This window comes from Alternaria incomplexa (genome assembly GCF_024043165.1).
Source record: "Alternaria incomplexa strain BMP 0042 chromosome Unknown scaffold_9, whole genome shotgun sequence".
In the NCBI taxonomy this organism is placed as follows: domain Eukaryota; kingdom Fungi; phylum Ascomycota; class Dothideomycetes; order Pleosporales; family Pleosporaceae; genus Alternaria; species Alternaria incomplexa.
The window spans coordinates 1,019,384-1,046,741 of record NW_026249858.1 but is presented as its reverse complement, the minus strand read 5'-3'; the positions used below and the strand labels follow the sequence as shown (position 1 = coordinate 1,046,741).

Sequence of the window (27,358 nt, the reverse complement as noted above, 5' to 3'; positions counted from 1 at the left end):
GATATATGAGTAATGAAGAAAGGTACATCCATTCACACCAATATCCAGAGCTTTGTGGCGCCTTGACCAAGGGATATTCCGACACCCTGAATCCTACATTGACGCTAGAGGTTTCTGATCTGCTTATTTTGTCCTGATGTAGGCTACAGACCTGTTCAGCATTAGATGCCAGTACTACGTGGCCCACCTCGTGCTGAGTTCTGAACACCTTCAACTCCCAATGCATCAGCCCCTGACTGTTGCACCCTTACTGAAACCACCCGTTCCCTCTTCCTCTTGTTCTCACCATCTGGGGATCAGCAATAAATCTCCCCTCTGGTCCCTCAAATGCCCTCGCCTCGAATCGCGAAATAAGGAGCAAGTCACTGTAGTACTTGTTCTTATTAGCATCTTCTTGCAGTCGCTTCTTGAGGAACTTGCGTTGTTTGTTGTAAGCTGTGCGTGTTGAGTTGGGACTTGGTGGTGTTGTGGGCCGAACAGGCGTTGATGGTGGAGTATGGACGTCTGAGGAACCATCCACCCACATGTGAGGTGACTTAGTCGGCGTGCAAGGGGCCGAAGGCGCTGAAGTATTGTGAGAGATCTCGAGGCTGCGAAGGATCACGTTCACGTTGTCTATCCTGGAGTCTGATTGTCTTTGTGGCTCCTTAGACTCATTAACGACAACCCAGAATGCGGCGAGTATGAGTTCTTTCTGCTTCTTCGCATGTTTATGTTCCATACTGAGACCATCCATGCTGATTTTCGAAAGCGTGGAGGACGCCGAGGCTTCCGGCCCCCATGCGATGAGATCGTTGTCACCGATCTGTGACGTAGTGTTCTCTTCTTGAGATTTAGCAACGACGCGAATTTCGCCCTTCTCGCTATCGTCGTCGTTGGCATGTTCGCTATTGTCCCAGCTCCAACCATTCTGGTCGAAGTCTAAATCTCCGGCCGTGGGTTCCATCTCTTCTGGTGAAAAGTGGTTGAAGATCCAGCTTCCATCGTCGTCATCGAGTGGGTGCGAGTGATCGGTACTCACTGGGTGAATTGGATCGGTGCTCGCAATGTAGTCGCCATCGTAGTCGTTCGCATCCATTTCCGTCCAGTCCTTGTTGTGCTTCTTCGGATCGACGACGTCTTCCGGTCGTACTTCCTGGGTCAGGGGCGAGCGAGCCGTCTGATGATAGGTAATGCTTACCCGCGACACGCTTTTCTTAAAAGCGTGTGAGGGTATCTGCATGTTACGTGCATCCCAGGAAGCTACATAGTACTGCTCTTCAAGCTCCTTGACTAGAGCAGTGATGTCCTGCACTCCATGCATCTGCTTCTCGGTTAATTTGATTAAGAACGCTCTCGCCCGCCCTAGCTTGCACTCCCAGTTGCTTTCCCACAATTTGTGCTCGCAGGGACTGCAGTCGGTCTGAACATATACAGTGAGGAAGGATTCGGCAGTACAAGCAGCTCGTATGCTAGTTCTCGTCATCTTGTGTTTAGTACCCTTGCAGCGCGATCTTCGTAAACGTAGTAGATGCTGGCATTCGAAGAAGAAGTGAATGACGTTGCACATGGTAGGCGAGTATTGTGACTGAAGATGGAGCCTTGACTTCGTGTATGAATGAGTTGAGTTGGAGATCCTTGTGGATGTATCATTTAGAACGGCATAATGATGGAGATGTTCTGGCGGGGAAGATAGAACTTGCACAGCTCGGTGTTAGCTCCTTGCACAATCATGTTGGACGCATGGCTCTCACAGAGTCGGTCGTGGTATGTCGTCAAATCCAACGGGAGCTGCACAGCGATGGTGTATGTGATGCGCCGCCGATTCCGAACTAGGTAGTTTGCAGTGGCCACTCGATCGTGGTAGTTGCCTTCATCATCGAGAGTAGGTACGGTCGTAACCTCCACACGAAAGCTTGTTGTGTACTCAATCAGCAGTCGGTGTGCGTCTGCAGTCGTGTGATGTTGCTTTGAGGCAGGCGGTCAGTTGTATAGTGTTGCCATAGCTACCACTCAGACACCTCACCAACGTGTGCCTCGAATCGACGTGGAAAATCGGGGACCTTCAGGTAAAGGTGAGGGCGTTGCTGATATGCAGTCAGTCGCTGTCTCGAAGTGACGCCGGCTTCCATACCCATATTGACGGCCAGTAGGATGTAGTGCACACATGTGGCTGGAGATGGACGCTTGCGTGGTTGTTGAACGCAGGTAGGTGTCCAGATCGTAGTCATGGAAGGAGCGCCCAGTCTAACGCAACACATCATTGGTAGTCACGTGTATAGCGCCAACCGACAACTTGGCCTCTTCTCATGCCTGAAATAAAGATGGAGCGCGGACGTCATGCAATTCTGACACTGCAAGCATCGCCATCATGCACTGGCTGTGAAAAACACCAGAAATCTCATTCTATTACCACAATCCTATACCATTATGCAAGAAGAAAAGAAAATGCATCGTACTGATGACGGCGCAGCCGCATATACAACTCCCTAAGAAACCCCCGAGAAGAAATGAAAAGTGGCGTTGCGTCGTTGCACATTACGCGTGAGCGTCATTACATGTATACAGATATCCCAATTGGGCATATGACCCATCCAAAACGGAAGGTACGACCCTGACTGAGACCCAGACGGCGAAGAAGGGAAATTAGTAGCGCACCACGGGTGACGCGCTCGTGCTGCCGTCCTGCACCATAACACCTTCCCTGACACCCTCCTTCTCCATCTTGTGCATCCAGTCCTCTTTCTTGTCCTTCTTGTGCATCCAGCCGCTAAAGATCTTCTTCAGTTTGGACTTTTGCTCTTCCCGGCCTGGGGTCTTGGGCTCGTTGGAAAGGGTCTTCCGGGCCGTGGTATCCAAACTCATCTTACGAGAGAAGGTGGAGGCCTCGGCACTCTGGTTGCTGGCAGAGTTGCTATCTCCGCTTCGTTGGCGAGTGTGATTGCTGGAGCCTACTTCGAGGCGCTGATCTAGATTACTAGTAGAGGACCAGCCGGTCATCGTGTTTCCGGGGTGTGTTGGGCTACCTGGATTGGTCCTTGTGGGCTGTGGAATGGCCTTGGTCTCCTGTTTGCGAGACGACTTCCGAGCAGGGAACGAATCGTTGAATTGCATGGCCAACGTATCAGATCCGCTCTTCCTGTGTTTCTTCGCGGCGGGAGAGCGCTCCTGGTGCTGTTCCTGAGAGCGCATCATGCTTGCAATGTGCGTTGCGGCGGTTGGCGATGTGGGAGATTTCATCGATACTGTTATTTCCTCCTGAGGAGATTCTTGGTGGTCCTTCCATGTGTCCAGACCTGGTAGTGGGGGTAGCTCTCTGTTCAAATTGAGGCCGTTGGACTCTGACTTCCTGGGCTGAGCTTCCTCCGGTTTTCCTTTCGAGGTTCCTGGTCTGCTGTTGCTTCTTGAACTCAAGCGGCGGGGTATGCCCCAGCTACGCCATCCTGAATTCGAGCCACTGCGTGAGAGACCCTGGTCGTCGTTGTCGGCTGCTGGACGAAGAGACTCTTTGGACTGCGCACGGCTCAGAGCCCGACTGCGAGAGCCTGGGAAGATGTATTCTTTAACGCTTTCCTTGACGCTGGCAGCACGACTGGGTGGCCGGACTGAAGTCGATGAGCGGCCACGGTGGCCCTCTGATGCTTCTTGCTGCCGCTTCTTCTCCAGCTCTCGACGCATCCATTCTGCGGCTTGTGCATCTGCAACTGCTGCAGGGTTATCGGATTGGTGGGATAGTCGGTTCATGCTCCTGCTGTAGGGTAAAGATGCTGAGGTGGGCACTGACGACGACATCTTGGCGTTGGCGAGGGTAGATGTGACTGCTACGGGAAGGGTCACGTCTTCGTCCGAGTCATTGTGGAAGACGTTCGATCGCGGTACGTCCATAGAAGTCTTGCCGTATGACCTTAGCTTCTCCTCCCTCTCTGCGTCCCGTTCGTCGAGCCATCCGAAGTCAGCTCGCTTGCGACTGCTATTCGCGCGTGCAGGCATATCTCCGTAGGTCCTTGCTCTTATCTCCTGGTCTGCCTTCGCGCGTGAGCGAGTCTTGGTGCTGGGTTTGCGCATCATGAATGACGTCGAAGTCGCTGCCAGCTCTGGAGGCGCGCCAGTGGGCATGCGGACAGCGACCTCAGTGGCCTGTGGTTTAGTCTCCTTCCGTCGGCCGAGGCCACCAAAGTCGAGCTTGGGGTCAGTGTTCTCCATGCCATGGTCGGACGGCTTGAAGTTCTGCAGGATTTCGCGACATGCTAGGCGCAATTCCAGGTCGGTATGTTCGTCGAGGACGCGGCGGTTGATGTAGGGCGATTGGTCGCATATGCTGTCTTTGGAGGTATGTCTCTTGTGTGACGAAGAGGGAGTCGGGTCCGGCGCGGGCTTGTCGGAGAGGTCTGGCTTGGAGGCAATCTTCTACATCGGCGGTGAGTTACTGTTGGGATGCGACTGCAGACAAAGGACTGGGGATGGAACGTACGACTGGCGCCAGATTGAAGGAAAACTTGCGTTGCTTCATGATTGATTAGAGTATGCTATATTAGGCCGAAGGAAGTATTTCGAGTAGAGTGCGGCTGCAGAGCGTGTATATGTGCTGCAAATGCGCGACGAGGAAATGGGTGCGCGCGCGGGAAGCCGGTAGAGTATGGTCGACTAGGAATGGCTAGACAAAGCTACTGGCGACTACTGCAAGCATGGGGGACCTTGGAGGATATGACGGAAGAATCGTGGTGATGCGCCGTGGGTTGGCCTGCATCGAATAGTGCAGTGCAGCGGGGCCAGGAGGGAAGAACTCCCAGGAAGTACGGGACAGGACGATAGGTATACTGCGCGTCGTGGTGTGCGCCGGCCCGACCAGGAGGTGTTGGAGTTTCAGAGTGGCAGCTAGCATTAGACAGGACGCAGCCGACCACCAGCCTGGAGTCTCGATGCCTCGTAGAATGATAAAGCAGCCAATCAGCCGAGTGGGCGCCTGAAGCCTCGACAGCGGCCAAATCTGCCACTCGTCAATCAAACCCTCTGTCGCCCACCCGCACGCGCCTCCTGAAGACGCCCAACAGCCACAGCCCGCCATGACCTGCCCTCGCAGTCCCTCCAGCCAGCCCTGGACATCGGCGGAAGGAGCGATCGTGTGCCCCTTCCCAGCAGAACCAGACTATCGAAACTTAGCGGCGCTGCGGCCCCACGAATAGCAGCCAAGAAGGGCCGCGGACATGAGCTCGATCCGGCGACCGCATTCCAGATCTCCATACACACGACCGCACTCCATTAAACACGAAGATGCTCCTTTTGCGCCCTGGCCTGCACTCAGCACGCCAATCGCGCTGCGTCCTTTGCTGACATTTTCCTGGCTCAGCGAACGACGGTTGGACATGCGGGGGCGAGTTTCACATCGTAAAACATTCGCCATTCACCCACCACTGCTGCCATGTCCACCGCTGCAATACTGTCCAACCTTTAATAGCAGGGGAGAGAGAAGCTTCCGCCGGCGAGAAGAAACTTCTGTCTGCCGACCCTGGCTGGAAACTTCCGTGAGAATATCCTGGGAATAACCCGACGGGCTATTGTTGTGTTGCCGTAGCGCACTGGCTTCAGGACAGGCCTCTAAACGGTCGCTTCATCCCTCCATTCCTTCTGCGTGAGCCCCCTCATCGTCATGGCATGCGTCATCCAAGCATTTCGTTTTGCGTTTCAGTGCTCCGTTATCATCGACGCTCAACCAAGCTCCAAGTTGCTCAGCCGTCTGGTTTATGTGCGGGTCCCCTCCATGAAGTGCGTCGGCTAAAACTACCAATACTCGCCGCCCAAGCTACCACAAGATTTGCTCAACTCTCACAAACCCTCGCGGCTTTGTCACTCGCTAGGCGCGCAGATCGCAGATCGCAGGTCCACCTGTTATTGTCACTAGGGACGGCATCGTGCGACCATGGTGCGAGATCAAAATAAGTCGACACTTAACCACTCCATCGGGTGGGTACATGAGCCTCCAATACCCTAGGCCGGCACCATCCAACGGCCTCACTACCAGTGGGTAAACACTGCGCGGACACGAATTTCCTCAGCAAGGCTCATTTGATGCCTTGTGCGATGCGTCTAAGCATGCGGCTACTGCTGCACGCTTTTCATCACGCACACAATCACGATTCGCGTCAACATTCCCTCAGAGTCTTGGTGTAAAACTTTCGATTCGACGAAATTGCGCGCCGATCCCAGTGATGTTGAAAGTTATTACTGCTGAATGCATGCTGCTCGCCTTGCTGGTATTCAAGCGATCGATATTGCTCGAAACAAAGGGCCGCCGCGAAACTTTGGAAGTCCGGCACTGCGACGCCTCCAGAGCATAATTGACCGGCATACGTAGTCGCTGACCAAATTCATCTCGCGCAGCCCCTATGCCTTAGTGAGCGGCCCCTCCCGTTGACATCAATCGCACACATTACAACCTTGGAATCTTGTAAAAGGTTCACGGAGGTCCCGGCAACGCCTCAACTTGTAACACTCATTTCAACAGTGATCTCACTGTAGCAAGCTTTCGAGCTTGGACTGTTGGCTTATGGCGATGGTTATAGCTTTCACGTCAACTGACGAAGTCAGAGTCACCAAAAGCTATGGCGTCAACAGCGCATACTCACACGACTGCAATGAATCAATAATGCATCGCGCTTGTAGATTGATCTCCATAGGCTTTACACGCCATCGGAAATGAAGAGCTCTAATCTGCACACATCGGGAGCATCAAACTCGAAAACTCCAAGAAACCCAACGAGTACGGGAGCCACCGTCGTTCAGTACTCTGTCCTCCTGTACCTTGCACTCAAGCATATTCTACACGACGATCCGCGGCATCTTCAATACAGCGAGAAAGTCAAGCAAACTCGATACTTGGCTGCAAGCACGGAACGCAGTCAAACACCTTCCGCCAAATCAAGACAGGAGCACGAAGCACAGCCTCAGAACGGTACCAAAAGCGAAGACACTCCTGGCGCAGGATATGACCTTTCGAAAGAGAGGCAAGCGACGGCGCTCGATAAGCCCTCCTGCCGACCACATACACAGCGACGGCGCATTCCCCAAGCTGATCAGGCTTGCCTAATCGAAACTAAGCCCAGAGACCCGAGACTACATGTCTCTAAGACAGACATGAGCGAGGCATGGGCTCGAATGCGCGCAGTTTCTAGGTCACCAGAGAGCTCTGTTGGCCCGCACTCAAGAGGGGACAAGGGGAAGCGGCGAGAAAAGAACGTACGATGGGGCGTGGTGCAGACTCAACGATTTGACTCGGATGATGAAGCTTACGGTAGAGAGCTTTCCTCACGAGAGAGTCTTGTAGAAGGGGCGTCAGAGAGAGACGTGCGGGCCAGACGCGATCATCGAGCGTTTGGCGCGGCAGAAGAGGATCGCCATCGCGGGAACCTACAGAGGGAAGAAACGAATAGATTGAGCGATTCATACACCAACTAGTTCTTATACCAAATCTAAGTTCATTTGTTTGTCCACACCATACCACATCTTTCAGACAAGGTGGCGGTCTATGTGACAGCAATGTGGTAAATGAGTCAAAGCAAACAATCCAAAAGTAATAGCCAACGCGACTCGCCAGGCTTGCACCCCCATTACTTAGCTTTGAACGTTAAATCAAATGAGTCGATCTGGTCGACTCGACAGTGGCGTGGCTGCTGTCCCAAAAGCGTTAGAGCTGCCGGCTAGCCCTTTCCCCACACTCAGTCGTACCATCCTTGTCAACCGCCACTCATTCCCGCCCTGCGTTACGCCCGTAATACTCCCTCATGGGCTGAACGAGGCTTATAGAAGCATCAAGCTATACGGCCGTAATGGTATCATGAATTCACACTCACCCCGGGCAGTGTGACGACTGCACGCATGGATCAGGCCGATGTTGTACTACCTCGGGACAGGACGCTCGGGTATGTAGTCACTGAGGGGGAGGGGACGCGAACTACTTCGGACCCGGAAGCTATCGATGCGATCATTCGCTGGATGGCAATGATGGTACTACACCATGCCATATGATCGTCGGCAAAAAACCCCTGCGGCGGTTTCTTGGGGTAGGCTTTATCCCGTGGCTCCACTCGTCCTTTCGCCCTTCTCGAGGGTTTCTACATCCAATTCGTTTCTGCCATTAAACACTCCCTTCTAGCACAGACCCTTGAAAGAAGTCACCTTTAGCGAGATGGGAGGATCGCAGCCATGGCCACAGGTTCCTGTCGGAAACAAGGACCATACTGATGCCGCAGTTGTTATTATCGGAGCGGGCATCTCTGGTAGGTACTTCAATGACCATCTAATTTCCATCGTGCTAACATCACCGAGGAATGTGTATGGCGATTGACCTCATCAAGCGAAACCAATGTCACAACTTCATCATCGTGGAGAAGAGCTCTAGTGTCGGCGGCACATGGCATGACAACAAGTACCCGGGGTGCTGCTGCGATGTCTGGAGTATGCTGTACAGTTATTCCTTCGAACAAAATCCAGATTGGACGAGAGAGTATCCGGGACAAGAGGAGATACTTGTACGTCTTTCTTTCATATCTACCTCATTTTATAAACACTAACGTTTGCTGCAGGATTATCTCCGCAACGTAGCCCGCAAGTACAACCTGTACAAATACATTCGTTTCAACACATCCGTCGAAGCCGCAACGTGGGACGACTCGAAGAACCGCTGGAAGGTCGACGTGAACGTGACTGGCGGCAAAGATGCGGAGTTCAACCCCGCTTACAGCATTGAGTGCGACTTCCTGGTCTCAGCTGTCGGTCAGCTCAACCAGCCACAATATCCCGATATCGAGGGGTTGGAGAACTTCAGGGGCAAGATCATGCATTCAGCACGCTGGGACTGGAGCCACAGGCTTGAGGGCAGGAGTGTGGGCATAATCGGCAACGGTACGCGCAATGGCATTTGTTTGGAGGAACGAACACTGACAAAGATACAGGTGCTACCGCTGCTCAGATCATCCCAGAAATCCTTCCGCAAACCTCGTCCCTGACCATCTACCAACGATCCCCGAACTGGGTCATCCCGCGTCTCGACGGTCCCGTTGGCGCTCTCAAACGTGCCGTACTGCGCTACCTACCTCCAGTTCGCTGGCGCATACGCAGTTCCATGATGGATTTCCGGGAGTCCTTCCACGACGCCGTCACTGATAGCAAGAGCGAGTTCGCAGAAGTGATTCGAAGCAGTTGCATGGAGATGATGAAGACACAAATCCCCGACCAGCCTTCACTGTGGGAGAAACTCACACCAAACTACAGCCCAGGCTGCAAACGAGTCATCATATCCGATGACTACTACCCCGCCGTAGCCAATCCCAAGACAACGCTTGAAACAAACAAAATCCGTCGCATCACAGAAACCGGCATCGAACTCGAAGACGGCACCCACCATGAGCACGACACCATCGTCCTCGCAACCGGCTTCCGCACAGTCGAATTCCTCCACCCCATCAAAGTCACCGGAGCCAACTCGCGCCCCTTGGCAGACATCTGGTCTTCCGGTGCTACAGCCCTATACGGCACTACCATTCCCTCTCTCCCCAACTTCGGTCTTTTCTACGGCCCCAATACAAACCTAGGTCACAACTCCATCATCCTGATGATCGAAGCACAGTCTCGCTACCTCAACACCCTCGTTTCTGCCGTTCTCGATGCGCGAAACCGCGGTCAAAGAATGGGCATCATGCCCAAAGAAGATAGGACGCACGAGTGGAACGAAAGTATCCAGCAGATCTTGAAGAACAGCAGTTTTGCAGACCCAAATTGCATGAGTTGGTATAAGAACAAGGAGGGGCGGATTACCAACAACTGGTCCGGGACAGTCGTCGAGTACCAGGAGCAGCTTGCTAAGATTGATTGGGAGGATTTCGAGACGACGGCTACTACTGACGAGGGAGAGAAGGAGGCGAGTGCGACTGCTATTGGTGGTGTTAGTGCGAGTAAAGTCGTTTTCGGGACGGGGAAGCAGGAGACGAAGATTGGTAGGGTACGCGAGGAGACGCTGGTGAGTAACACGACGTTAGTGCTTGGAACGTTGAGTGCGGTTGCTGCGGGTGCGGCGTGGGTTTATCGAGGTAAGTTACCTAAGAGACTTGGGCTGCGAACTTAAAAACGCGACCTGAGACGTAGTTGCTATGTACAAGTAATATCAGAGTAACATGCGCGATATGCAATTGTCTTCTTCATCCGACTTTAACTCGTCATCACCTCAAAACCCCTGCCTCTCCCTCCACTTCCCCTCCCAGCCCTCAAACCAAGGACTCTCATCTAGAGTCTGGGGTTCCCAGTCCTCACTCACCAACCCCTTCTCAACCTGTTCTCTATGCCACTCTACCAACTTGGGCTTAACAACATGCTCAACATGCCACGTCCCCTTATACTCCATCAACTCCTTCTTCCCCTCATTAAGCACCTTGAGCAACAACCCCGGCACACATTTCTCCTCTCTAAACTCTTCAATCGGGGTAAATAGCGCTTTGAAATTGAACACGACGGCGCCTGACAGCGGAAGTCGACGTAGTGTTTGCCAGTCTACGCGGAGGTGAATGCGGGATGTAGGAAGTTCAGAGGTGGGAAGTTGTTGCTTGCGGACAGCCTCGTGGGGGTCGCCGGGGGGCATGTAGAGGGGTGTGTCAATCTCTAGGCCCCAGGAGCCGCGCTGAATGGGTTTGTCTGTCGGCTTTTTGGCAAAGTATCTGTGGTATTGGGGTTAGCATGAGATAGTGGGGATTGTTGAGGGGACGTACCTGTCCATGGAGAACTGCATCTTCTCCTTATAGTCTGGAATGGGTTTGTGTATGTCGGCGAGTTCGAGACCGATCTTGGAGCCTACGTTCCAACCTAGCGCACTGCAAATGATGCCTGCTCGAAACACGTATAGTCCTGTCTTGTCGTTTCGTAGCATGATGGCGAAGTCTTCGGGGATGTTGTTCAGGAGAACGTGCAAGGGTGGCGTGGTGGTGAGATCGGTGTCTGTCTTTAATATGCCATTGTGAAATGTCTTGTTGTCCGCCGATAAGTGGAAGCAATGTGGGTACCTGACGCACACGAATTGCAATACCATCTCCATGAGCTCTTTGCAGGCAAGCTCCGAGCCTGGTAGAGCTTGAAGGACCGCTTCACCGTGCTTTGCGAACAGAAATTGCCGTTGCTTAATTCGCTCTTCGTATGTGTTCTCGAGTTCGATCCACCAGTCAGGTTGCATCTTGGTGATTGCTATTTGAGATCAGTATGGGACTAGGTGCAGCTATCGATACTACTTACACATTGTTTGATGGTAAGACCACCGGAACGGTCTATATGGCCGGGGCAGTGCCTTTTTGATGTCGAATTCTGGGTACGGATCAGGTAGAGGCACGCCGCTGAGTGTAGCGTAGTCTGGGAAATCGCCGAAGGCTCTGATCTCCTTTACAGAAAAGCCACATGGAAGGTATGTAGAGTCATCGGCATCCAGATATGATGCTTCCATCGGCAAGACGTTCTTCTGCCAGTCTGGCGACAGTTCTTCAGCCTTTTCTGTCTTCGCATCTCCAACCAAGGCACATCGTCGTGATGGTGGGAACGTGCTGACGTGATCAATCGGGGAAATGGACGCTGCCCTCTTCTCTGGAGACAAAGACCTTGGAGGAGTCTTTGCGCCTGATACCCTTCGTCCGCCGCTACGAAGCCGTTGTAGGATGATGTTGCGCCTTCCCCGCTTGATCAGCAGGAAGACTGAACTGAGCAGAAAAGCTGCCCCCAACAGCAATGAAATGTTGGTAGCCATGATCGATGACCGTGAGATGATTGGCAAGATAAAGATATACCCTGACCAGCGATTGATCTGGCGCTCTTCCTTCTTCTTAATGCAAGCAGTGTCGGTGGAGATGGATGACGATGAACGCTGAGTCAACGACGGCAGCGATAGCTTAGCTTCGGAAATATTGTAGTAGTTGACAAGAGCGAGGCTTCACCCGAGACGTTCTACAATCGGAAATGAGGTCTGATTGTCTTATCGTTACGATGCGGGGCGGGATGACTGCTGCATAGATGTGCGAAGCGACCTGTAAGACTACCCTAAACAGGTAATGACCGCGCCACGATTGGACCCAAGCGAACAGCACGATGATGTCTCTCATCTGAAGTATGGACTGTAACTCCTAGGTTGGGATGTCTGTACGCATATCACTACCATGATTGTGGTGGGGCCTATCACCGTAGATCGCCCGCTGTGTAACCCAACGACCCTAACCTTGTATAGTATTGGAACCCCAAGCATCTTGGCGTAGGGCGTAAGGGTAGACATGGCTCTCGTCCAGTGGTTTTATCGTCCGCCTTGTTGCCAGTTCAAGCGTTGCGTACGGCGCATCTCGGGGCGGCTCTAGAATTTCCCCGCTGTCGGTAATGCAGTCGCTATCGATACCCCGGACGCGCTGATACCGCTTGTGGTGAAGAAGTCCCATGGCTTGCCTTTCTCTCGGGTACGGCTGTCTTAGTGCTTTTATGGCGTGATGCCAGGATGCAATTCGATTCGATGGACTATCTTGGGGTTGACGTCGGATCAGTTCGGTGGGTAGTCATGCAATGCGCGTGACTTTTGTTCAGTCCATGGATTGGCTTTGACGAGAGCGGTCGAAGCCTAGGACCCTACTGTCATGATAATGTAGAATTGCCTCTATTCTTAGAGTTCGTGATGTATTACGCCGCCATGCACTCGTAGAGCTCTGAGGTCTCCATGCAAACATCAAGAGTTGGTATCGAGGACATGACGTGGAAGGATCGAAGATGACATACATCCCGGACGAATGAGTAGCCGCTGTAAAAGCCAGATACCCTGGCTGCTAGATCTTAGCGTGGGTGAAAGTGTCAATGGGTGTGGGAAGGTTGTAGGTAACGACTGGAGATTTGGCATTCTGCGCTAGTTGCACGGGCCATGGGCCCCACGAGATAACAATCCCAAGCGTTATCGCCCGGCCTCACGTTGCGACACAGGCCCATTGTTTCTCCACGACCAAGCGCTCCGTTAGGTGCTGTAATTATCGCTGGTGGATGCGCGAACTCACAAAACGATGCTGCAGTTCTCGCCCTTCAGGTACTCTTCCATGGACGTGTACTTCACGTCGATGCCCAGGTCCCACGGAAACACAACATCAGGAATGCCCCCTTCGAAGCCAAACTTATCGAAATACTCGTACATGTCGGCAATTTCGGGACCGTATACGGGTCCCATCGCTTCTTCAATGGCCTCTCGAGGTATCTGCTTGAAGACGCATTTCACGTTGTTCACCTTCCCGAAGATGTCGCACCATTCACCAAGCGATATGAACGATCCAGCGCCGCTCAGAAGTGTTCCTGGTGGCAACTCAACGAGTGCCTTCGTGAAACGCCCTGGGGTTATTAGCAGGTGGCTATGTCGAAGACCAATGAAACTGACCAGTGTCTGCAACCGGATCGACTATGGGGATCTTCCTGTCTCCACTCATGGGTAGACTAAGAACAAAAGAGCCGTCTTCCTTCTTCTCTGGTCTCCAGTTACTTGCATAGGAGCCCAAGTGCAGCAAGCTCGTCTTGGCGGAAAGCTCCGGGTATGTCTCTTTCAGGTAATTTTCGGTTTCAGCCTTTGCATCGAAGTGCAAGTTCCACTTGATGGTACCGTTGCTCCATTTCCTAGCTTCAGAAAGCGTAGACAACACGAGACGGTCCAGAGTGCCGGCATGAGCCGCTGCTGCATCGATGATAGCCTTGGCTTGAGCAACTTCTCGGTCATATGCCACTTCGTTTGCTGTACGTTTCTGTTCGGCTGCAAGCTTATGTGTCGCAGGATCATTCAGGTGACCCCAGAAGTCAGTGTTTCCGAATATGACATTTGCCCCCTTGAACCCATTCTTCAGCGACTCTAGGTCATCGAGGTTGCCTGCTACGACTTCAACGCCTTGAGATGACAACTCTGTGGCGGACGCTTTGGAAGTGTCGCGAGTGATGCCGCGAACTTTCCACTCGGGCTCGTTCAGGAACGTGCGAGCAACTGAACCACCCTATGCTTAGTTAGTGTCGTGTTCATCTGGAGTGGTTGTCGATATATTGGCGCATACCTGATTTCCGGTGACCCCAATAACGGCAATTAACTTGATCATGACTCTACGAAGCTATTCCTGGGTCTATACTAATAAGAAGTAACTTCCATTGGAAAGATACGAATGCAGAGCTTTATAGCCTCTCAGGCCGCCATATGAAGCGTGAGGTTCGCAGTCCTTGACCGGAAGATGACGAACGAGTCGCTCCTGTTCCAGGCGTCCATTCGAATTACAGACAACAGATTGTCAGATCGGTACAACGGCTCTGCTAAAATCTTACACACGCTGCGAACCAAGAGTAGTAAGCCAATCGCGTCTTCAAGCATGAAGGAGAAGCGTTGGTTATTGGTCCAGGCTTACGACGTCATTGTACATTTGGGCTGTATGTTGCCGCCGGGCGTACGAAACCCCGCACTCCTTCAAGGCGTCCATCAGCAATCAATACAAATCTGCAGAGGTTGGTAAAGAGAGTGACGGACAAAATAATTACTCCTATAGGAAGTCAGTCATCGGCCCCAGGGTGTAGAGTTGCATGGCTAACGCTAAGACCGTCTAGGAAAGTCTCGGCATTCGTCCAGCATGTAGTCGAATTCAGGGTTTCTTCTCACTATCTTAAGATGTAGCAGTGAACAGACCATTTCGCTTGCTAACTTGTACTCGACTAATGTCCTCCAGCCACCCAAGCTGAACAGCTCATATACGCCACTCCTTGCGACAGAGCGGGCACAGCATTTCCTGTTCCATGTGAAGCATGAGCTCCAGTAAGCAAGACTTACCGTACACGTGGCCAAATGGACACGGAGCGTGTACCGGACTGTCTCTTTTCCCATCCTCGTCCTCCTCATCAAAGTTGCACCAACAGTGAGGGCATCGCATATCCTCTTTTGCAATTGAATCGACGTCAATCACCGGAAGCGAACGAACGAAGTCGCGTTTGGACTGCGCAAGCATCGGTCGTACGTGCGCAAACCATATCGGCTCGGACAATACTGGTATGCGTACGAAGACATGACATAATGGGTGCTTCGCCGGGTCATCCACATGATTCCAGATAAGACCAAGGCAGTCCATCATATACTGAACGATCCAGCGATTTCGGAAGGCGATTTGTAACTCGGGTAGCCTAAGAGAAGTATCCATCTCCATACAAACCATGAATGGAGAGGTAGACGAGTAGTCAAGTAGCATGGGCGTGCCCGCTACGTACTGATGGGGCGTTATACCCGCATTGTGCATCTCATCCAGCATGGCCGCTAGTTTGTACATGCCTACACACCAGGCTTGCGGCAGCGCGAACCGATCAGGAATTGGTCTGCCGACGGTAGGATGCGCGCTAGGGATAGCTGAACGGAGCTCGATATCCGCTTCATTTAACGTCTCTAGGAACGACCAATGCGAGAAACTCATGCCTTTATAATTGAGGTTGGGTTCTTCGTCTTCGATGGGGGCGACGCGGGTGATGAAGCTGTCTTTTAACATCAATTCCGGAAGGTTGGCTTGACACCATTGTAGTGGACTGATGCCGACCCCGATCATCTCATCGTACATGTCTTCGGCTGTGGTACCAACCCAGGGTGGATGGTAGACAGCATCCTCTAAAAATGGACGCCCGGTTTTGTGGAACATACATTTCGTACGCACGCCTTGGAGGTAGGCGAATACGAATTCGTCAACAGTAAAAGACAAGATGGGAGCTTCCACAGCAACGAGAGGGTCGGGCTTGCTAGAGGGAATAGTAGTAGGAACTACCGACTCTTGTTGCGTAGTGAATGTGTTTCCCATTGTTCGGTTCAACTTAGTTGTGAACTGATTGCCGCGCGCAGTTCTGGTAGGGATAATCGCTCAGGAAAGCAATTACTTTGACACTGTTCAAGGTCGAGTAGGCCGCAGGCCAAGAGCGCATTCACCGGTGAAGATCACCGTAAGGGCTTCGCGCCTGAGCCACACAGTGCTCCAAAATCACCTTCTTCACTTCTGCCTTCCTCTGCAGGCTCCATATATACCTTCAGAAACACCTCGATACACGGTTCATCACATCTCACCCCCAACCAATATATCAGAATGTCATCAACCCCGCCACAGCTCTCTTCTTTCGCTAATGAATCTGGTACCGTTGTCTCCAGCACACAAGACGACCTCACCGGAGACATGCCTCCGACTACGACAGATGCTAGCCCAGCGCCAACGACATCCAACGGAGAAGAAGAGCAATCCCTAGAATCGCTAGAGAGCGAGCTCGACCAAAGCATGGCACTCGTCTCACATGTCTCACCAGAGCCTCCGTCGAACACGGCTCATCTAGATGGACAAGGACACGTCTTACCCGCCACAGGCGGCGTGATAAACCAACCCCTTGCAGCGTTGTTCGGAGATGCACCATTCTTCTCCTACGGCTTCGCGAATGCCACGGGCGCGAATCTCCCGACTCTAGATAATCTGGATACGCATCAAGCTCTCGTTGTCCCCGCGACGACGTCTTCCCACCCTTTCCCGACATTAACGACTTCTTCCCACCCTTTCCCGACATTCACGGCTTCTTTTGCGCAAGTTCCCCATCATCATCATCATCACCATCATCATCAACCAGTTCAACTTGCCTTATCCGACTTATTCGCCGACCACATGGCCGAGGAGCAATGGGAACAAGAACAGATCCAAGACGCTTTGGACTGGGAAATGGCAAACTCTGAAGCAATGTTTGGACCTATTCGCCATCAAACTCGAACAACACGCGTGGAAGTCGCTGTCGCTCTCGTCGAGACACTGGAGGAAGTCGACATTGCCAGTATCGAACCTGATGACATGAAATGTCCGCTTTGCTGGCTTCATTTTGGCAGCACCACAGACGAGGAGGGTCCAACGATCGCCACTTGCCTCGACGATGAAGAGCGAGAAATCACGGAGCGCTTACATGCGAGCTATGCTCTGCCCTTTTGTGAGAACAGGCCGGATAACGACCCTGTCAGAACTCCATGTGGGCATGTCTTTGGAAGGCAGTGTCTAATCGATAGCTTGGAGACGAACATGATCTGTCCAATGTGCAGATGTCGGGTTGATGGGAACGAGGGCGTGACCTGCCCCTACCATTCCATTTTCGGTAATATACTTCTGGAGAATCCATTATGGTAGTACACGAATGGTGTAAATTTAGATTCTGAGTAAATTGATATATACGCTCATGATAGGTGATGCCATTTTTCTAATGCGGCCGGCGCAGTGGATGTGCTTCAGTGTTGCTGCAGAATCGTTAGCGTCATCTTCAATATCACAAAGATCATACTCACAATACATATTCGTCCAAGCTGACAAGGCTTGGCTCACTGAAGATCAAATAGAAATACTTTAGAGTTTCCGCCATCCAAAAGCTTTCACATTCATCCAACTTGAGTGTCTCTTGCCCTTGTGGTATTGTGACGTCGGCGATGGCAGAATGAGCGAACTCTGCATGAGTGGCGTTGTTGATGGCCTCGAACATGCGCCAGGCAGTGTCTTGGAGGGTGGTGTCGCCGGTGATACGATAGAGGACGAATACTGATTCGATGGCTTCTGGGCTGTGACTGATGTTAGCTACGCACGTCAGAAGTGATGCGCATACTTACCGTAACAAGAATCGCGGGTCCCCAATCTTAGAGAAGCCCGGTTGCAGCCCTACCTCCTTGATGACGTCTTGAACGTCATAATGCTCCGCGTGGATGTTGTTAGAGTAAGAGTACCTGACAGAGGCATGCCATTTCTCCACATCCCACGCGCAATCTTCTTCTCCAAAGCACGGCATCATCCGGAAGGTTTCCGGCATGATACCCGTAGGCATAGTATCATAAGCCCAGGTGCACCCGTCCACTAACTTGCGAGCGACGTCTAGCTCATCCGTCCGATTGAAGATCTTTGCGCCCAAAGCAACCATGCCACCCGTAAAGCAAGCGAGGTGCTGGCCGTTGGGTTCGAGCTTGACAGTGCCTGAGGTGCTGATTCGCGCATCGCCAGAGACGAGGATGTTGTCACCCTGGGGTATCCTGGGCCGGAAGAACAGATGCTCTTTCGCTGGCTCGATGGCGCGCTCGTATAGCTTCCGGTATTGGTCTGTCAGACCCCCGAGGAGCAAGTGCTGCTTCGGCAAGTATTCGTACAGCGAATCAGTCATTCCACCCATTGTGAATGATCCGTCGACGTTGTATTCCTCCCGACCTGGACTGACCAGTATTGGGAATAAGCCAGGTATCTTCGTCCGGTTCTGATGCTTTTCGAGCACGTCGGTGATTCTCGCTATCGCGTCGTAGTACTTCGCATCGCCGGTAAGCTGCGACAAGCGGGTGAATTCGAGTGACAGCGATCCTATCTCGGCGCTGAGCGCTTGCGTATCAGCCTCTTGGTGGCCGTTTAAAGCAGCACTGATTCCTGTTAGTCTGTGTGGGTCGGTGACATGGCGCAATCATACTTCTCCCAGTCCCATCGGGTGATGGGCATCCTGTTCGGCGTGTCAAAGGCGGCGTAGAGCATATCCCCCAACTCGGTCGCCTTGTGTAGTAATGCATGGTGCTTCGCCTTGCTTAGATCGTATGCGCTCAGAAGACCCCCCAGATAGCGGATCGTAGTCTCGAAGACGTTCAGACGCGCGACACCTGCAGTGGTGAAGTCAATCTTCTTGATGGCATGTACGGCCTCCTCAAATTCCTCTTCTAACCCTAGGATGATCAAGGTATCCAGGGTGTCAACTAAAGTTGCTCCTCGCTGCCCGAAGCCGTTCTTGAAGCCTCCTGTTACCGGAGTGACTTCATCCTGTAGCCACGCGTGGGTCTTATATCCTCCCCAACTGTGTAAGAATGCCTTCTTTACAGCAGCTTGTCTATGCAATCTCTCCGCCTTGGTGTGTTCCGTCTCAATGCCAAATTCATGTTGGATTCTCGGGATGGCGACCGGGGCGCCAGTGGGGAGAGGAGCTAGCGATGATACCGGGTTTCGCACCGGTATGCTCTTCCATTGCACGGCGTGATCGATTCGGGTCGACGAGGTGAAGGTCGGCAGAGGGAGTCCGTTTCGGGCGCTGAGTTGACGAAAGGCAAGGATGACAAAGGTAGCGAATACAAATAGCACAGCAATGCGTCGGATAATGGGGCTCATAATGTCTATTGAGGGTATCTCAAACTAAAATGGAAGAAACGCGACTGCTGCGCCGCGGAACACAGGGCCAGCATCCGAGGATGCAAAAGAGCAATTGAATAGGACAAGAATGTATCGACAATACAAGAAACAAAAAAGACAGACGGTATGCAATAGACACAGCGAATGCGACCAGGTGGGATGGAAGAAGGAGCCCCGTGGTGATGCACATGCTAAAGATAGGCTTAAGTGCCGATCCTCCGACCCTGAGCTAGCGGCTCCGCGGGCGTCGTCATCGTCAACCCATCCATGGATCACCACCACCGCTATCAACCTCGCGATGTCAAGGAGACATCTCAGAGAGCAGCAACTGACTGTTCAACTGCTAGTGCGACTGCCGCGGACGGCTTCTTTGTCTCACGTGCAGTAGGCTGCAGTCATTAATGCTTATTCAGGAGATCACGCGCGATGTGAGACTGCGAGACAGCCAGCCATCTTCATCGGTGCATCATACAGCGGCGCTCCGCTCACCGTGTGTAATATGAAATCTGTATATCGCCATTTCAGCAAGGTTCCGGGAAGTTTACGTCGTTGAAAGCTATATGGGCCATGAGCTTCGCACCTTCCACGTCCATCATCTCATCACTGCGAACTTACCTATGAACCCCAAGAACAACAGAATCCATACAACAACCTTGACACAATGTTCACACTCTTCTGGGATCGAGCTCCTTCATCGCCCCCAGATCCGGCCAAACTGCAACTCCGATTCAACGAATGCCAAGTGCTCAGCCTCTCTGACGGGCGCACTCTTGGCTTCGCAACCTATGGATCTATGAACCCCTCGCACCCTGTCATCTTCCTTTTTCACGGTCTTCCAGGCTGCCGTTTGGTCGGGAGGAGCTGGGACAAACTCTGCAGGGAAATCGGCGCGCGTCTCATCGCCATTGATCGTCCTGGTTGTGGAGACTCGACTCTCGCAGATCGTGGTCTCGTTGAGTGGCCCGCGGATGTTGTGAGCCTTGCAGACCATCTCAATATCGAGCGCTTCGGCGTACTGGGTGCTAGCGGAGGCGGACCATACGCATTGGCCTGCGCACGCTTCATTCCCAAAGAACGACTTCGGGCGACGACTGTAGTGTGCGGTATTGGACCCATCGAGGCACTTCTAGACACTGTGCCCTATCTATCATGGCGGCTCATGGGCATGACTCCATGGCTGCTACGACAAGCGGCTCTCCGTGTCTTTCTGCCTTATATCCTCATTCGTCCCTACCTCACTAGAGACCCTTCTCGCCTCAAGTGTGTCCTCGAAGACCAAGCCAAGACTCCAGAAGAGAAAGAGCAATTTAGCGACAACAGCGGAGAGACCAACCTTGACGACGTTGTCGCATCATTACTTGAGGCTTTCAAGCAAGGCGCTGGCGGATGCATGCAGGATGGTGCTGTGCTTACGAGAGAATGGGGCTTTGATCTGAAGGACGTAGACAGCGAACGGGTTTGGCTAGTACATGGCGATCAGGATGCGCAGGCGCCGTTGAAGGTTGCGCAGTGGATCGATCAGAGATTGGGGGGCGGAAGACTGCGGACGCTCGAGGGCAAGACGCATTTCACGATCTGGAAAGAACACTCGGAGGAGATATTCCGACAGAGCGCTGAGGCGTAAGTATATCGGTGGATGGATGAGGATTCGCAAGTTCCGCTGCAAGCGCTTTTCTCCAAGGCTTGGTACGGCAGGGCGTATTGCGCAGCCGGCTGATCTTCAAATTCCGCCCATGTCCGATTTCGTCACTCGGAGATGCGGGCTTCCAGTCGGCTTTGTCAGGACAATGTTCAACATCTCCTTCATTGTTAACATAGCCATGTAAGTCTTCCCTCAACTATAGCGATGTCAAGAATATATAAACACTCAAGCATCTCACATCTTAGCTGCAATATACTGCATTACCCACTTACCACAACAACCGTCCAAAACCCTACACAACGACCATGCATCTATCCATCTTCAGCCCTATGCTGTTGGCAATAGCCTGGCTTGTCACTTTTGCATCATCCATGCCTTCCAAGGATCTCTCGCCCGTATGGAAATCACTCGCCCCTATCCCTCTTTTCTCTCGTCAGGAACACTCCACAGTATTCCTCCCATCATCTACCATCGCAATTCTTGGCGGTATTATCCCATCCAATACATCCTTTCCACCTATAGACACTACCTCTCTGATGCAATTCTACTCAATCACGAACAACACCTGGACCACGAAAGCGAGCATGCCACGAGGTCTCAACCACGCCAACGCAGCCGTTGTGGACGGGAAGATATACGTTCTAGGTGGCCTGGCAGAGATGGGCAACGAGACAAAAAGGGTATGGGGCGCAGTACCAGACTCATGGATGTACGACCCTCTCACAGATGCATGGGAATCGATTCCAGGTCTACCCACCGGCGAAGAAAGAGGTAGTGCGGCTGTAGGCACTTACCAGTCCAAGATCTATCTCGCGGCCGGCATGTCGGAGCTTGAGCTCGTCGAACATAGCAGTCAGCGCAGTGTTTTCGTTGTTTCCATCTTCGATACCGGGACCAGAACGTGGCTTGCCGTTCCAGAGGCTGCGAAGTATATCCCAGAAGCCCGAGACCACGCTGGAGCCGCAGTTGTGGGCTCAAAGATGTACGTACTCGGCGGACGGGACAGCGGACAAGAAAATCTTCGCGACACGGTCTTCATCCTCAATCTTTGTGATCTGGAAGCCGGTTGGAAGACTAGCTCGGCGCGCATGCCTACGGCTAGGGGTGGTGTCGCGGCTGGTGTTATCGGGAAGGATATCTACGTCTTCGGCGGTGAGGGCAACACGCTATCGGACACCGGAGTCTTTGATCAGGTCGAGGTCTATGATACCGTGCGGGATCGATGGGCGAAGGCTGGAAAGATGAAGCTTCCTAGGCATGGCACGTATGCTGTCGGCGTGGAAAGGAAGGTGTACGTCCCTGGAGGCGGTGTAAGTCAAAGCGGCGCGCCAGTGTCTGCCTTCGACGTCTTCATTCCTTAGAATGTATTCATGGCGCGATCTGGGGTCGACCTGGAACGAAGCGGTCAGAGTTGTGGTAAGATTTCTCGAGTCAACGTCAGCATCATTTCATTCGTTTGCAAGAGTTAGATTGGATATATGTAATCAGTCATTCATTCGTAGCAATATTTTCCGCAACAAATCTGTCATACCGCAATGATGAGAAAAGAGTACTACGTTGGTTGCCGTTGCTGTTCCCTCGCCCGTGCTTGCAAGCCTCATTCTGCCGAGCCTTTTCGGCGCTCCAAGTATAGTGTTGAGATGACACTCTCGGTCTTCGGTGTTGAGCTTGTAATAGTAATCGGATAGCAACAAAGCCAAGGGTTGATGGAGGTAAGTAAGAGCTATGCCCTTAGTATCCCCGTCTGACATCCATGGACTGCCCACTAGTTCTGTTTCGGCGGTGAGCGGTGAGATCTTCCAGATTCGGTAGATCTATGTCGGCCCGCATGACCATAGAGAATCAACAAACGGATACTGTACACTCGCCATTGCGATAGAGTTCGATGGATGCCTTTGGTCTTGCGATGGATGCATGCGCGACGAAGATCTTTGCGGAGGATGGTAGCCTGAAGAAGCAGGAGACGATGGGCCATAAGGAGCTAGCGGCGGCTAGGAAAGAAGCCTCGGAACATTTCACGACCACGAACATGATGCGCTTACCACCTGCACCTTGCACAACATCCACAGGTCGTTCCATTCAGCTCCCAACGTCTTGTTGAACCTTTTGAGGCTTTTGGAGCGAGGAGATCAGTTCTGGAACTGCTCGATATTATGGCGCGCCACAAACCCATCCCTTGGACCCGGCACGTTTCACTCTGCCCGTGCCGTAACGTGCGGACAGCCACACGTGTGGGCGGATCAGGTATGGATGTGGCGCGTGTCAACACTTAACTAATTTCGACCCGGTCGCTATCCGACACAGTGCAGGCCCCTCCCTTGAGCCTCTACACGTGGAGCGCTTTCTCGTACGATCCACCAGTCAGGCATCGCGGCAGACCTGCAAAACGTGAAACACCAACTGCACCCCTCACATTAGATTGCCTGGACATGCAGGCCTAGACACTTTTTGACCAATTCTCCGTACCGGCTTCTTCATGCACATACCGAGAATGTCGATTCCACCATTCAGGATGCAGGTCAGCGCCGGACTGGCAATCTCACCTCTCCACGTCTAGTCCACGCCAAAGGTTTCGGGATGGTCCGCATTGGGAATCTTCAAGAGGTCTAAAAGTACCACCGGTAATATATAGGATGATGACCAGGCACTGTCTGTTTGTTTCATTCATCTATTGCTTCTTGTTTCCTCTTCCATTCGCTACCAATCGCCAGGATGCGTTACTCTATCGTCGCCTCGTTGCTCTCGGCTGCTACCGCCGTCTACGGCTATGCTGACCCCATGGCCTGTTCCGGTATCTGCAACAACGCTCACGACCCGGCCCTTATCCGTCGCGCCGATGGCACTTACTACCGTTTCTCTACGGGTGGTAAGATTGCTATTCACACCGCGCCTTCGATCACCGGTCCGTGGTCCTACAAGGGTGCCGCGATCCCCGCTGGTTCCAAGATCAACTTGGCTGGAAAGGACGATCTCTGGGTACGTTCTGTCATGTATACGCTTACTGGAAGACGAACTAACGAACTCAGGCTCCTGACGTGACCCTGGTCGGCGACACATACTACCTGTACTACACTGTATCGTCTTTCGGAGTCCAGAACTCTGCCATTGGTGTTGCTACTAGCAAGGACATGAACACCTGGACCGACCTTGGTGCCACTGGCATTCAGTCGAGCGCGGGAAAGAACTACAACGCCATTGATGGTGCGCTATACTGGGATGGATCCAAGTTCGTCATGTCCTTCGGCTCCTTCTGGAACGACCTCTTCGTCCAGAACATGGCCAACCCACCCGTCAAGACCAGCTCTTCCACTGTGACCAACATCGCCTTCAAGCCCGAGGGAGAGCACGCGCAAGAAGCTCCGTTCATTGCTCTGAACGGCAACTACCACTACCTATTCTTCTCCGTTGGCAAGTGCTGCGGCTTCGATGCCAACAGGCCTGCCGCAGGCCAGGAGTACAAGATCCAAGTCTGCAGGTCTACCAGCGCCACTAGTGGCTTCAAAGACAAGAACGGTGTCGACTGCACCAAGGGTGGCGGTACCACTGTTTTGGAGTCCCACGGCTTTGTCTACGGACCCGGTGGTCAGGGTGTCTACTACGATCCTAAGGAGGGCCCCGTACTATACTACCACTATGTCGACACCCGCATTGGTTACGGCGATGGCCAGAAGAAGTTCGGCATCAACAAGATCAACTGGTCCAGTGGATGGCCTGTTGTATAAGCACTTTTCGAAAGTGTGGGCACATGCCAGGCTCAGTGTCGGCTGCTTGCTCGTCCATTTGGACGCCTTCATGTCTATACCTTTTTTTCTCTACACCTTTACATATACCTATTCTGTATATATTTGCACAATGCATACATATGTGCCAACATTATCGCGCTACTTGAAACGTTGTGCAGTTGCTTTTTTGGTTCAGATGGCGAGACAGCAGCTCACTATGGGAGGTTTTGGCAAAGCCGAGCCATTAGCACTCTTACTCAAATGGCTTTTCTGACAGCAGGACCAAGAAGTAGATGACTTTATTGGCGTTTGTTGGTATCGTGCTTGCACCTTAGTCCGACTGCGTCGAAGGCATGAGGCTTGCGTCATCAACAGCCCAGCCACAGCCAAGCAGCCACAGCCACGCGTCCACAGCAACCTCCTAAAGCACCGCACGCACACTCGGCGTCATGCCGCAAGTTATCCACTGTTCTCTCCTCGCAAACCCTGTGTATTTTTAGATACCACGATATACATATATCTTGTGCACCGAGGTTTATCTGCCCGGCCTCGGCAAAACCTGTCGCGATGCGCTCCATTACCACAACTCGGCATATTGCCAACCCGATCTGCAGGATCGACATACGCGTACGCATGGACTGAATTTCTCTTCAGTCATACCAAGAACTCGCACGCGCTTTCCGAAGAGCGCGTCGCGATGCCACTCGATCAACCCACGCATTTCAACCAACCCCAAATTTTCCACAGCTTCCGATACCGGCCGCTGGACCCCTCCGAGGGTGAGGATATTCGCCTCTTGTGTCTCTACCCCGGCGAATTTCACGATCCTATCCGATGCGATCTCCTCCACACGAACCTGGATGATGACATCGAATACGAGGCCCTTTCCTACACGTGGGCGTCCGAAGATGGAGACGCTAGCTTATCACAACGGATTCATTGCGCTTACATTGGAGAGGAACAAACGTCGATTTTGCCAGTAACACTAAGCTGCGCGTCTGCGTTGCGCAGGCTAAGATCTACCTTACAAGAAAGAATGCTGTGGGTCGATGCACTCGCTATTGATCAGAGCAACATGCAAGAGCGGAACCAGCAGGTCTCAATCATGGCAAGAATATACTCAGGCGCTTCACAAGTACTGGTCTACCTAGGAGAAGAAGACCTAGGATTTGGTTCTCGTAACCTTTGGCTAGATACCGAGAGACGACAAGTTGCGCTGCAAAAACTATTTGCCAAGAGATGGGCCTCACGGGTATGGGTGATTCAAGAAGCAGCGCTTGCGCAGAAATTAGTGATGGTTACGGGCAATACATCATGTCCTATGGACACTAATCTAATGAGCCGTATTCGAGGAAGAGCGAAAATATCTGGATTACAGATACCCGGTCCACTAGCCTGGGACCCACTAGTCAGTGCCCCAACGCGAGACTTACTCACGATGTTGCACATGACACGCAATTGTTCGTCGACAGATCCGAGAGACAAGATATACGGTCTTTTGGGCTTGGTCGGCGAGCGCTTGCAGAGTTTGGTGCCGATCGACTACTCACAAAGTGTGGACGAGGTTATGACACGCGCGGCGGCCGCAATCGTCATCTGCAGGGAAGACTTCGAAATATTAGCATACGCTTCGCATAGAGCAAGACCCGCACGGCATGACTTGCCGACTTGGGTACCAGACTGGACTGAGTGCACAGGCGACATTACAATACGTCATCAATTCCAGAGCCCGAAGATAGGGCCCTGGAAATCGTTGGAGAAGTTGATGTGGAACCGGCCTGGAGCTGCTCAGCCTCGCGAGATAGACTGGGGATCAGTGGTTGACATACCCGCCAGCTGGCCGGCCAAGATCTACTCAAAACCGTCCATTGAAGTTCGTGCACACTGCCTTGCAACCATAGACAGCACCACCATGCAAGGGGACAACGATACTCAACGATGTCAAAGCGCTCAGGATTTCGGTTTCGGCTTGAAGAACCTGATGGATAGTGACGCTGCACCGCGCAGTTTTGATATGCAGTCGTGGCCTTCACGATATAGATGGCTCTTCGATCCCCACTTTACTCGCCTCAACCAACCCCAATCTCGAACAACAAGCGCCGGGGATCTCCATCGGACTGGATTACAACAATTCTGCGCTGAGCTGCAATCTCTGAGCAAAGATAAACGCATCTTTCGAGCTGGATACCTCCCAGCAGTAACAAGTCATGACTTCCAGATGGGCGATACTGTGTGGGCGGTTGATGGCTGCACTGTTCCGCTGATTCTCAGATCTGAGTTCAATGTGCAGCCCAGAATGGCTGGTCGCCGAAGCTTTGTGATCGTGGGTGACTGCCACCTGTTTGCTTTGTCGCATCTGGATTGTTGGACGACAGCGGGAACAGGCCTTGATCAACGATGGGATTTTGACCCCTTTCGTCATATGGATGAGATGGGTACGCAAACGATCAATATATATTGACGCGTATGCTACTGGGTCCACCGTGAGGTTCAGCTTCAGCCTGGTGTGGACGCGAAGCTCACCGATTGGTTGAGCACGGCCGGTGTGATGCATGCACTATGCCACCGCCACAGGGTTGGGCTCAGCCTGCTATCTTCAATTACATAGTCACGCTGACTGTAACAACGACCTCTCCGGATGGCTCGCGATAACGGACCAAAGTGCGCGTGCAGTACGACTACGAACAACCAAATCGCATCATAATGACCGGATTATCATGCAGACACTCAGACATACGCAGCTTCGACGGGATGAGATGGTGCCTTAGCTGTGGCGAAGCTGTGTCAGAATACGACGCCTCTTCTCTAACAGCCTA

General features: G+C 52.5%; 9 protein-coding genes across 9 annotated transcripts; 4 read left to right on the top strand and 5 right to left on the bottom strand.

Annotated features, from left to right (window-relative positions):
* Positions 1 to 247: 247 nt before the first annotated feature.
* J4E90_006698 (uncharacterized protein) lies at positions 248 to 1,233 on the bottom strand (the record flags this gene model as incomplete). The annotated part of the gene is made up of 2 exons (XM_051436243.1): positions 248 to 1,159; positions 1,228 to 1,233. 2 exons carry the CDS (start codon positions 1,231 to 1,233, stop codon positions 248 to 250), a joined length of 918 nt encoding a protein of 305 aa, XP_051290037.1.
* A 1,392-nt stretch (positions 1,234 to 2,625) lies between these two features.
* Positions 2,626 to 4,489, bottom strand: J4E90_006697 (uncharacterized protein; the record flags this gene model as incomplete). Its single annotated transcript, XM_051436242.1, has 2 exons — positions 2,626 to 4,386; positions 4,451 to 4,489. The coding sequence occupies 2 exons, from the start codon at positions 4,487 to 4,489 to the stop codon at positions 2,626 to 2,628; spliced, it is 1,800 nt and encodes a 599-aa protein (XP_051290036.1).
* A 3,672-nt stretch (positions 4,490 to 8,161) lies between these two features.
* J4E90_006696 (uncharacterized protein) lies at positions 8,162 to 10,096 on the top strand (the record flags this gene model as incomplete). The annotated part of the gene is made up of 4 exons (XM_051436241.1): positions 8,162 to 8,252; positions 8,302 to 8,504; positions 8,559 to 8,877; positions 8,928 to 10,096. The coding sequence occupies 4 exons, from the start codon at positions 8,162 to 8,164 to the stop codon at positions 10,094 to 10,096; spliced, it is 1,782 nt and encodes a 593-aa protein (XP_051290035.1).
* Positions 10,097 to 10,195: 99 nt separating this feature from the next.
* J4E90_006695 (uncharacterized protein) lies at positions 10,196 to 12,428 on the bottom strand (the record flags this gene model as incomplete). Its single annotated transcript, XM_051436240.1, has 4 exons — positions 10,196 to 10,682; positions 10,734 to 11,202; positions 11,251 to 11,898; positions 12,218 to 12,428. The coding sequence occupies 4 exons, from the start codon at positions 12,426 to 12,428 to the stop codon at positions 10,196 to 10,198; spliced, it is 1,815 nt and encodes a 604-aa protein (XP_051290034.1).
* A 596-nt stretch (positions 12,429 to 13,024) lies between these two features.
* On the bottom strand, positions 13,025 to 14,099 carry J4E90_006694 (uncharacterized protein; the record flags this gene model as incomplete). The annotated part of the gene is made up of 3 exons (XM_051436239.1): positions 13,025 to 13,353; positions 13,400 to 14,000; positions 14,058 to 14,099. 3 exons carry the CDS (start codon positions 14,097 to 14,099, stop codon positions 13,025 to 13,027), a joined length of 972 nt encoding a protein of 323 aa, XP_051290033.1.
* A 3,139-nt stretch (positions 14,100 to 17,238) lies between these two features.
* J4E90_006693 (uncharacterized protein) lies at positions 17,239 to 19,157 on the bottom strand (the record flags this gene model as incomplete). Its single annotated transcript, XM_051436238.1, has 4 exons — positions 17,239 to 17,275; positions 17,324 to 17,590; positions 17,639 to 18,427; positions 18,475 to 19,157. The coding sequence occupies 4 exons, from the start codon at positions 19,155 to 19,157 to the stop codon at positions 17,239 to 17,241; spliced, it is 1,776 nt and encodes a 591-aa protein (XP_051290032.1).
* A 682-nt stretch (positions 19,158 to 19,839) lies between these two features.
* Positions 19,840 to 20,802, top strand: J4E90_006692 (uncharacterized protein; the record flags this gene model as incomplete). Its single annotated transcript, XM_051436237.1, has 1 exon — positions 19,840 to 20,802. One exon carries the CDS (start codon positions 19,840 to 19,842, stop codon positions 20,800 to 20,802), a length of 963 nt encoding a protein of 320 aa, XP_051290031.1.
* Positions 20,803 to 21,356: 554 nt separating this feature from the next.
* Positions 21,357 to 22,181, top strand: J4E90_006691 (uncharacterized protein; the record flags this gene model as incomplete). The annotated part of the gene is made up of 1 exon (XM_051436236.1): positions 21,357 to 22,181. One exon carries the CDS (start codon positions 21,357 to 21,359, stop codon positions 22,179 to 22,181), a length of 825 nt encoding a protein of 274 aa, XP_051290030.1.
* A 1,351-nt stretch (positions 22,182 to 23,532) lies between these two features.
* J4E90_006690 (uncharacterized protein) lies at positions 23,533 to 24,542 on the top strand (the record flags this gene model as incomplete). Its single annotated transcript, XM_051436235.1, has 2 exons — positions 23,533 to 23,796; positions 23,847 to 24,542. 2 exons carry the CDS (start codon positions 23,533 to 23,535, stop codon positions 24,540 to 24,542), a joined length of 960 nt encoding a protein of 319 aa, XP_051290029.1.
* Positions 24,543 to 27,358: the final 2,816 nt, after the last annotated feature.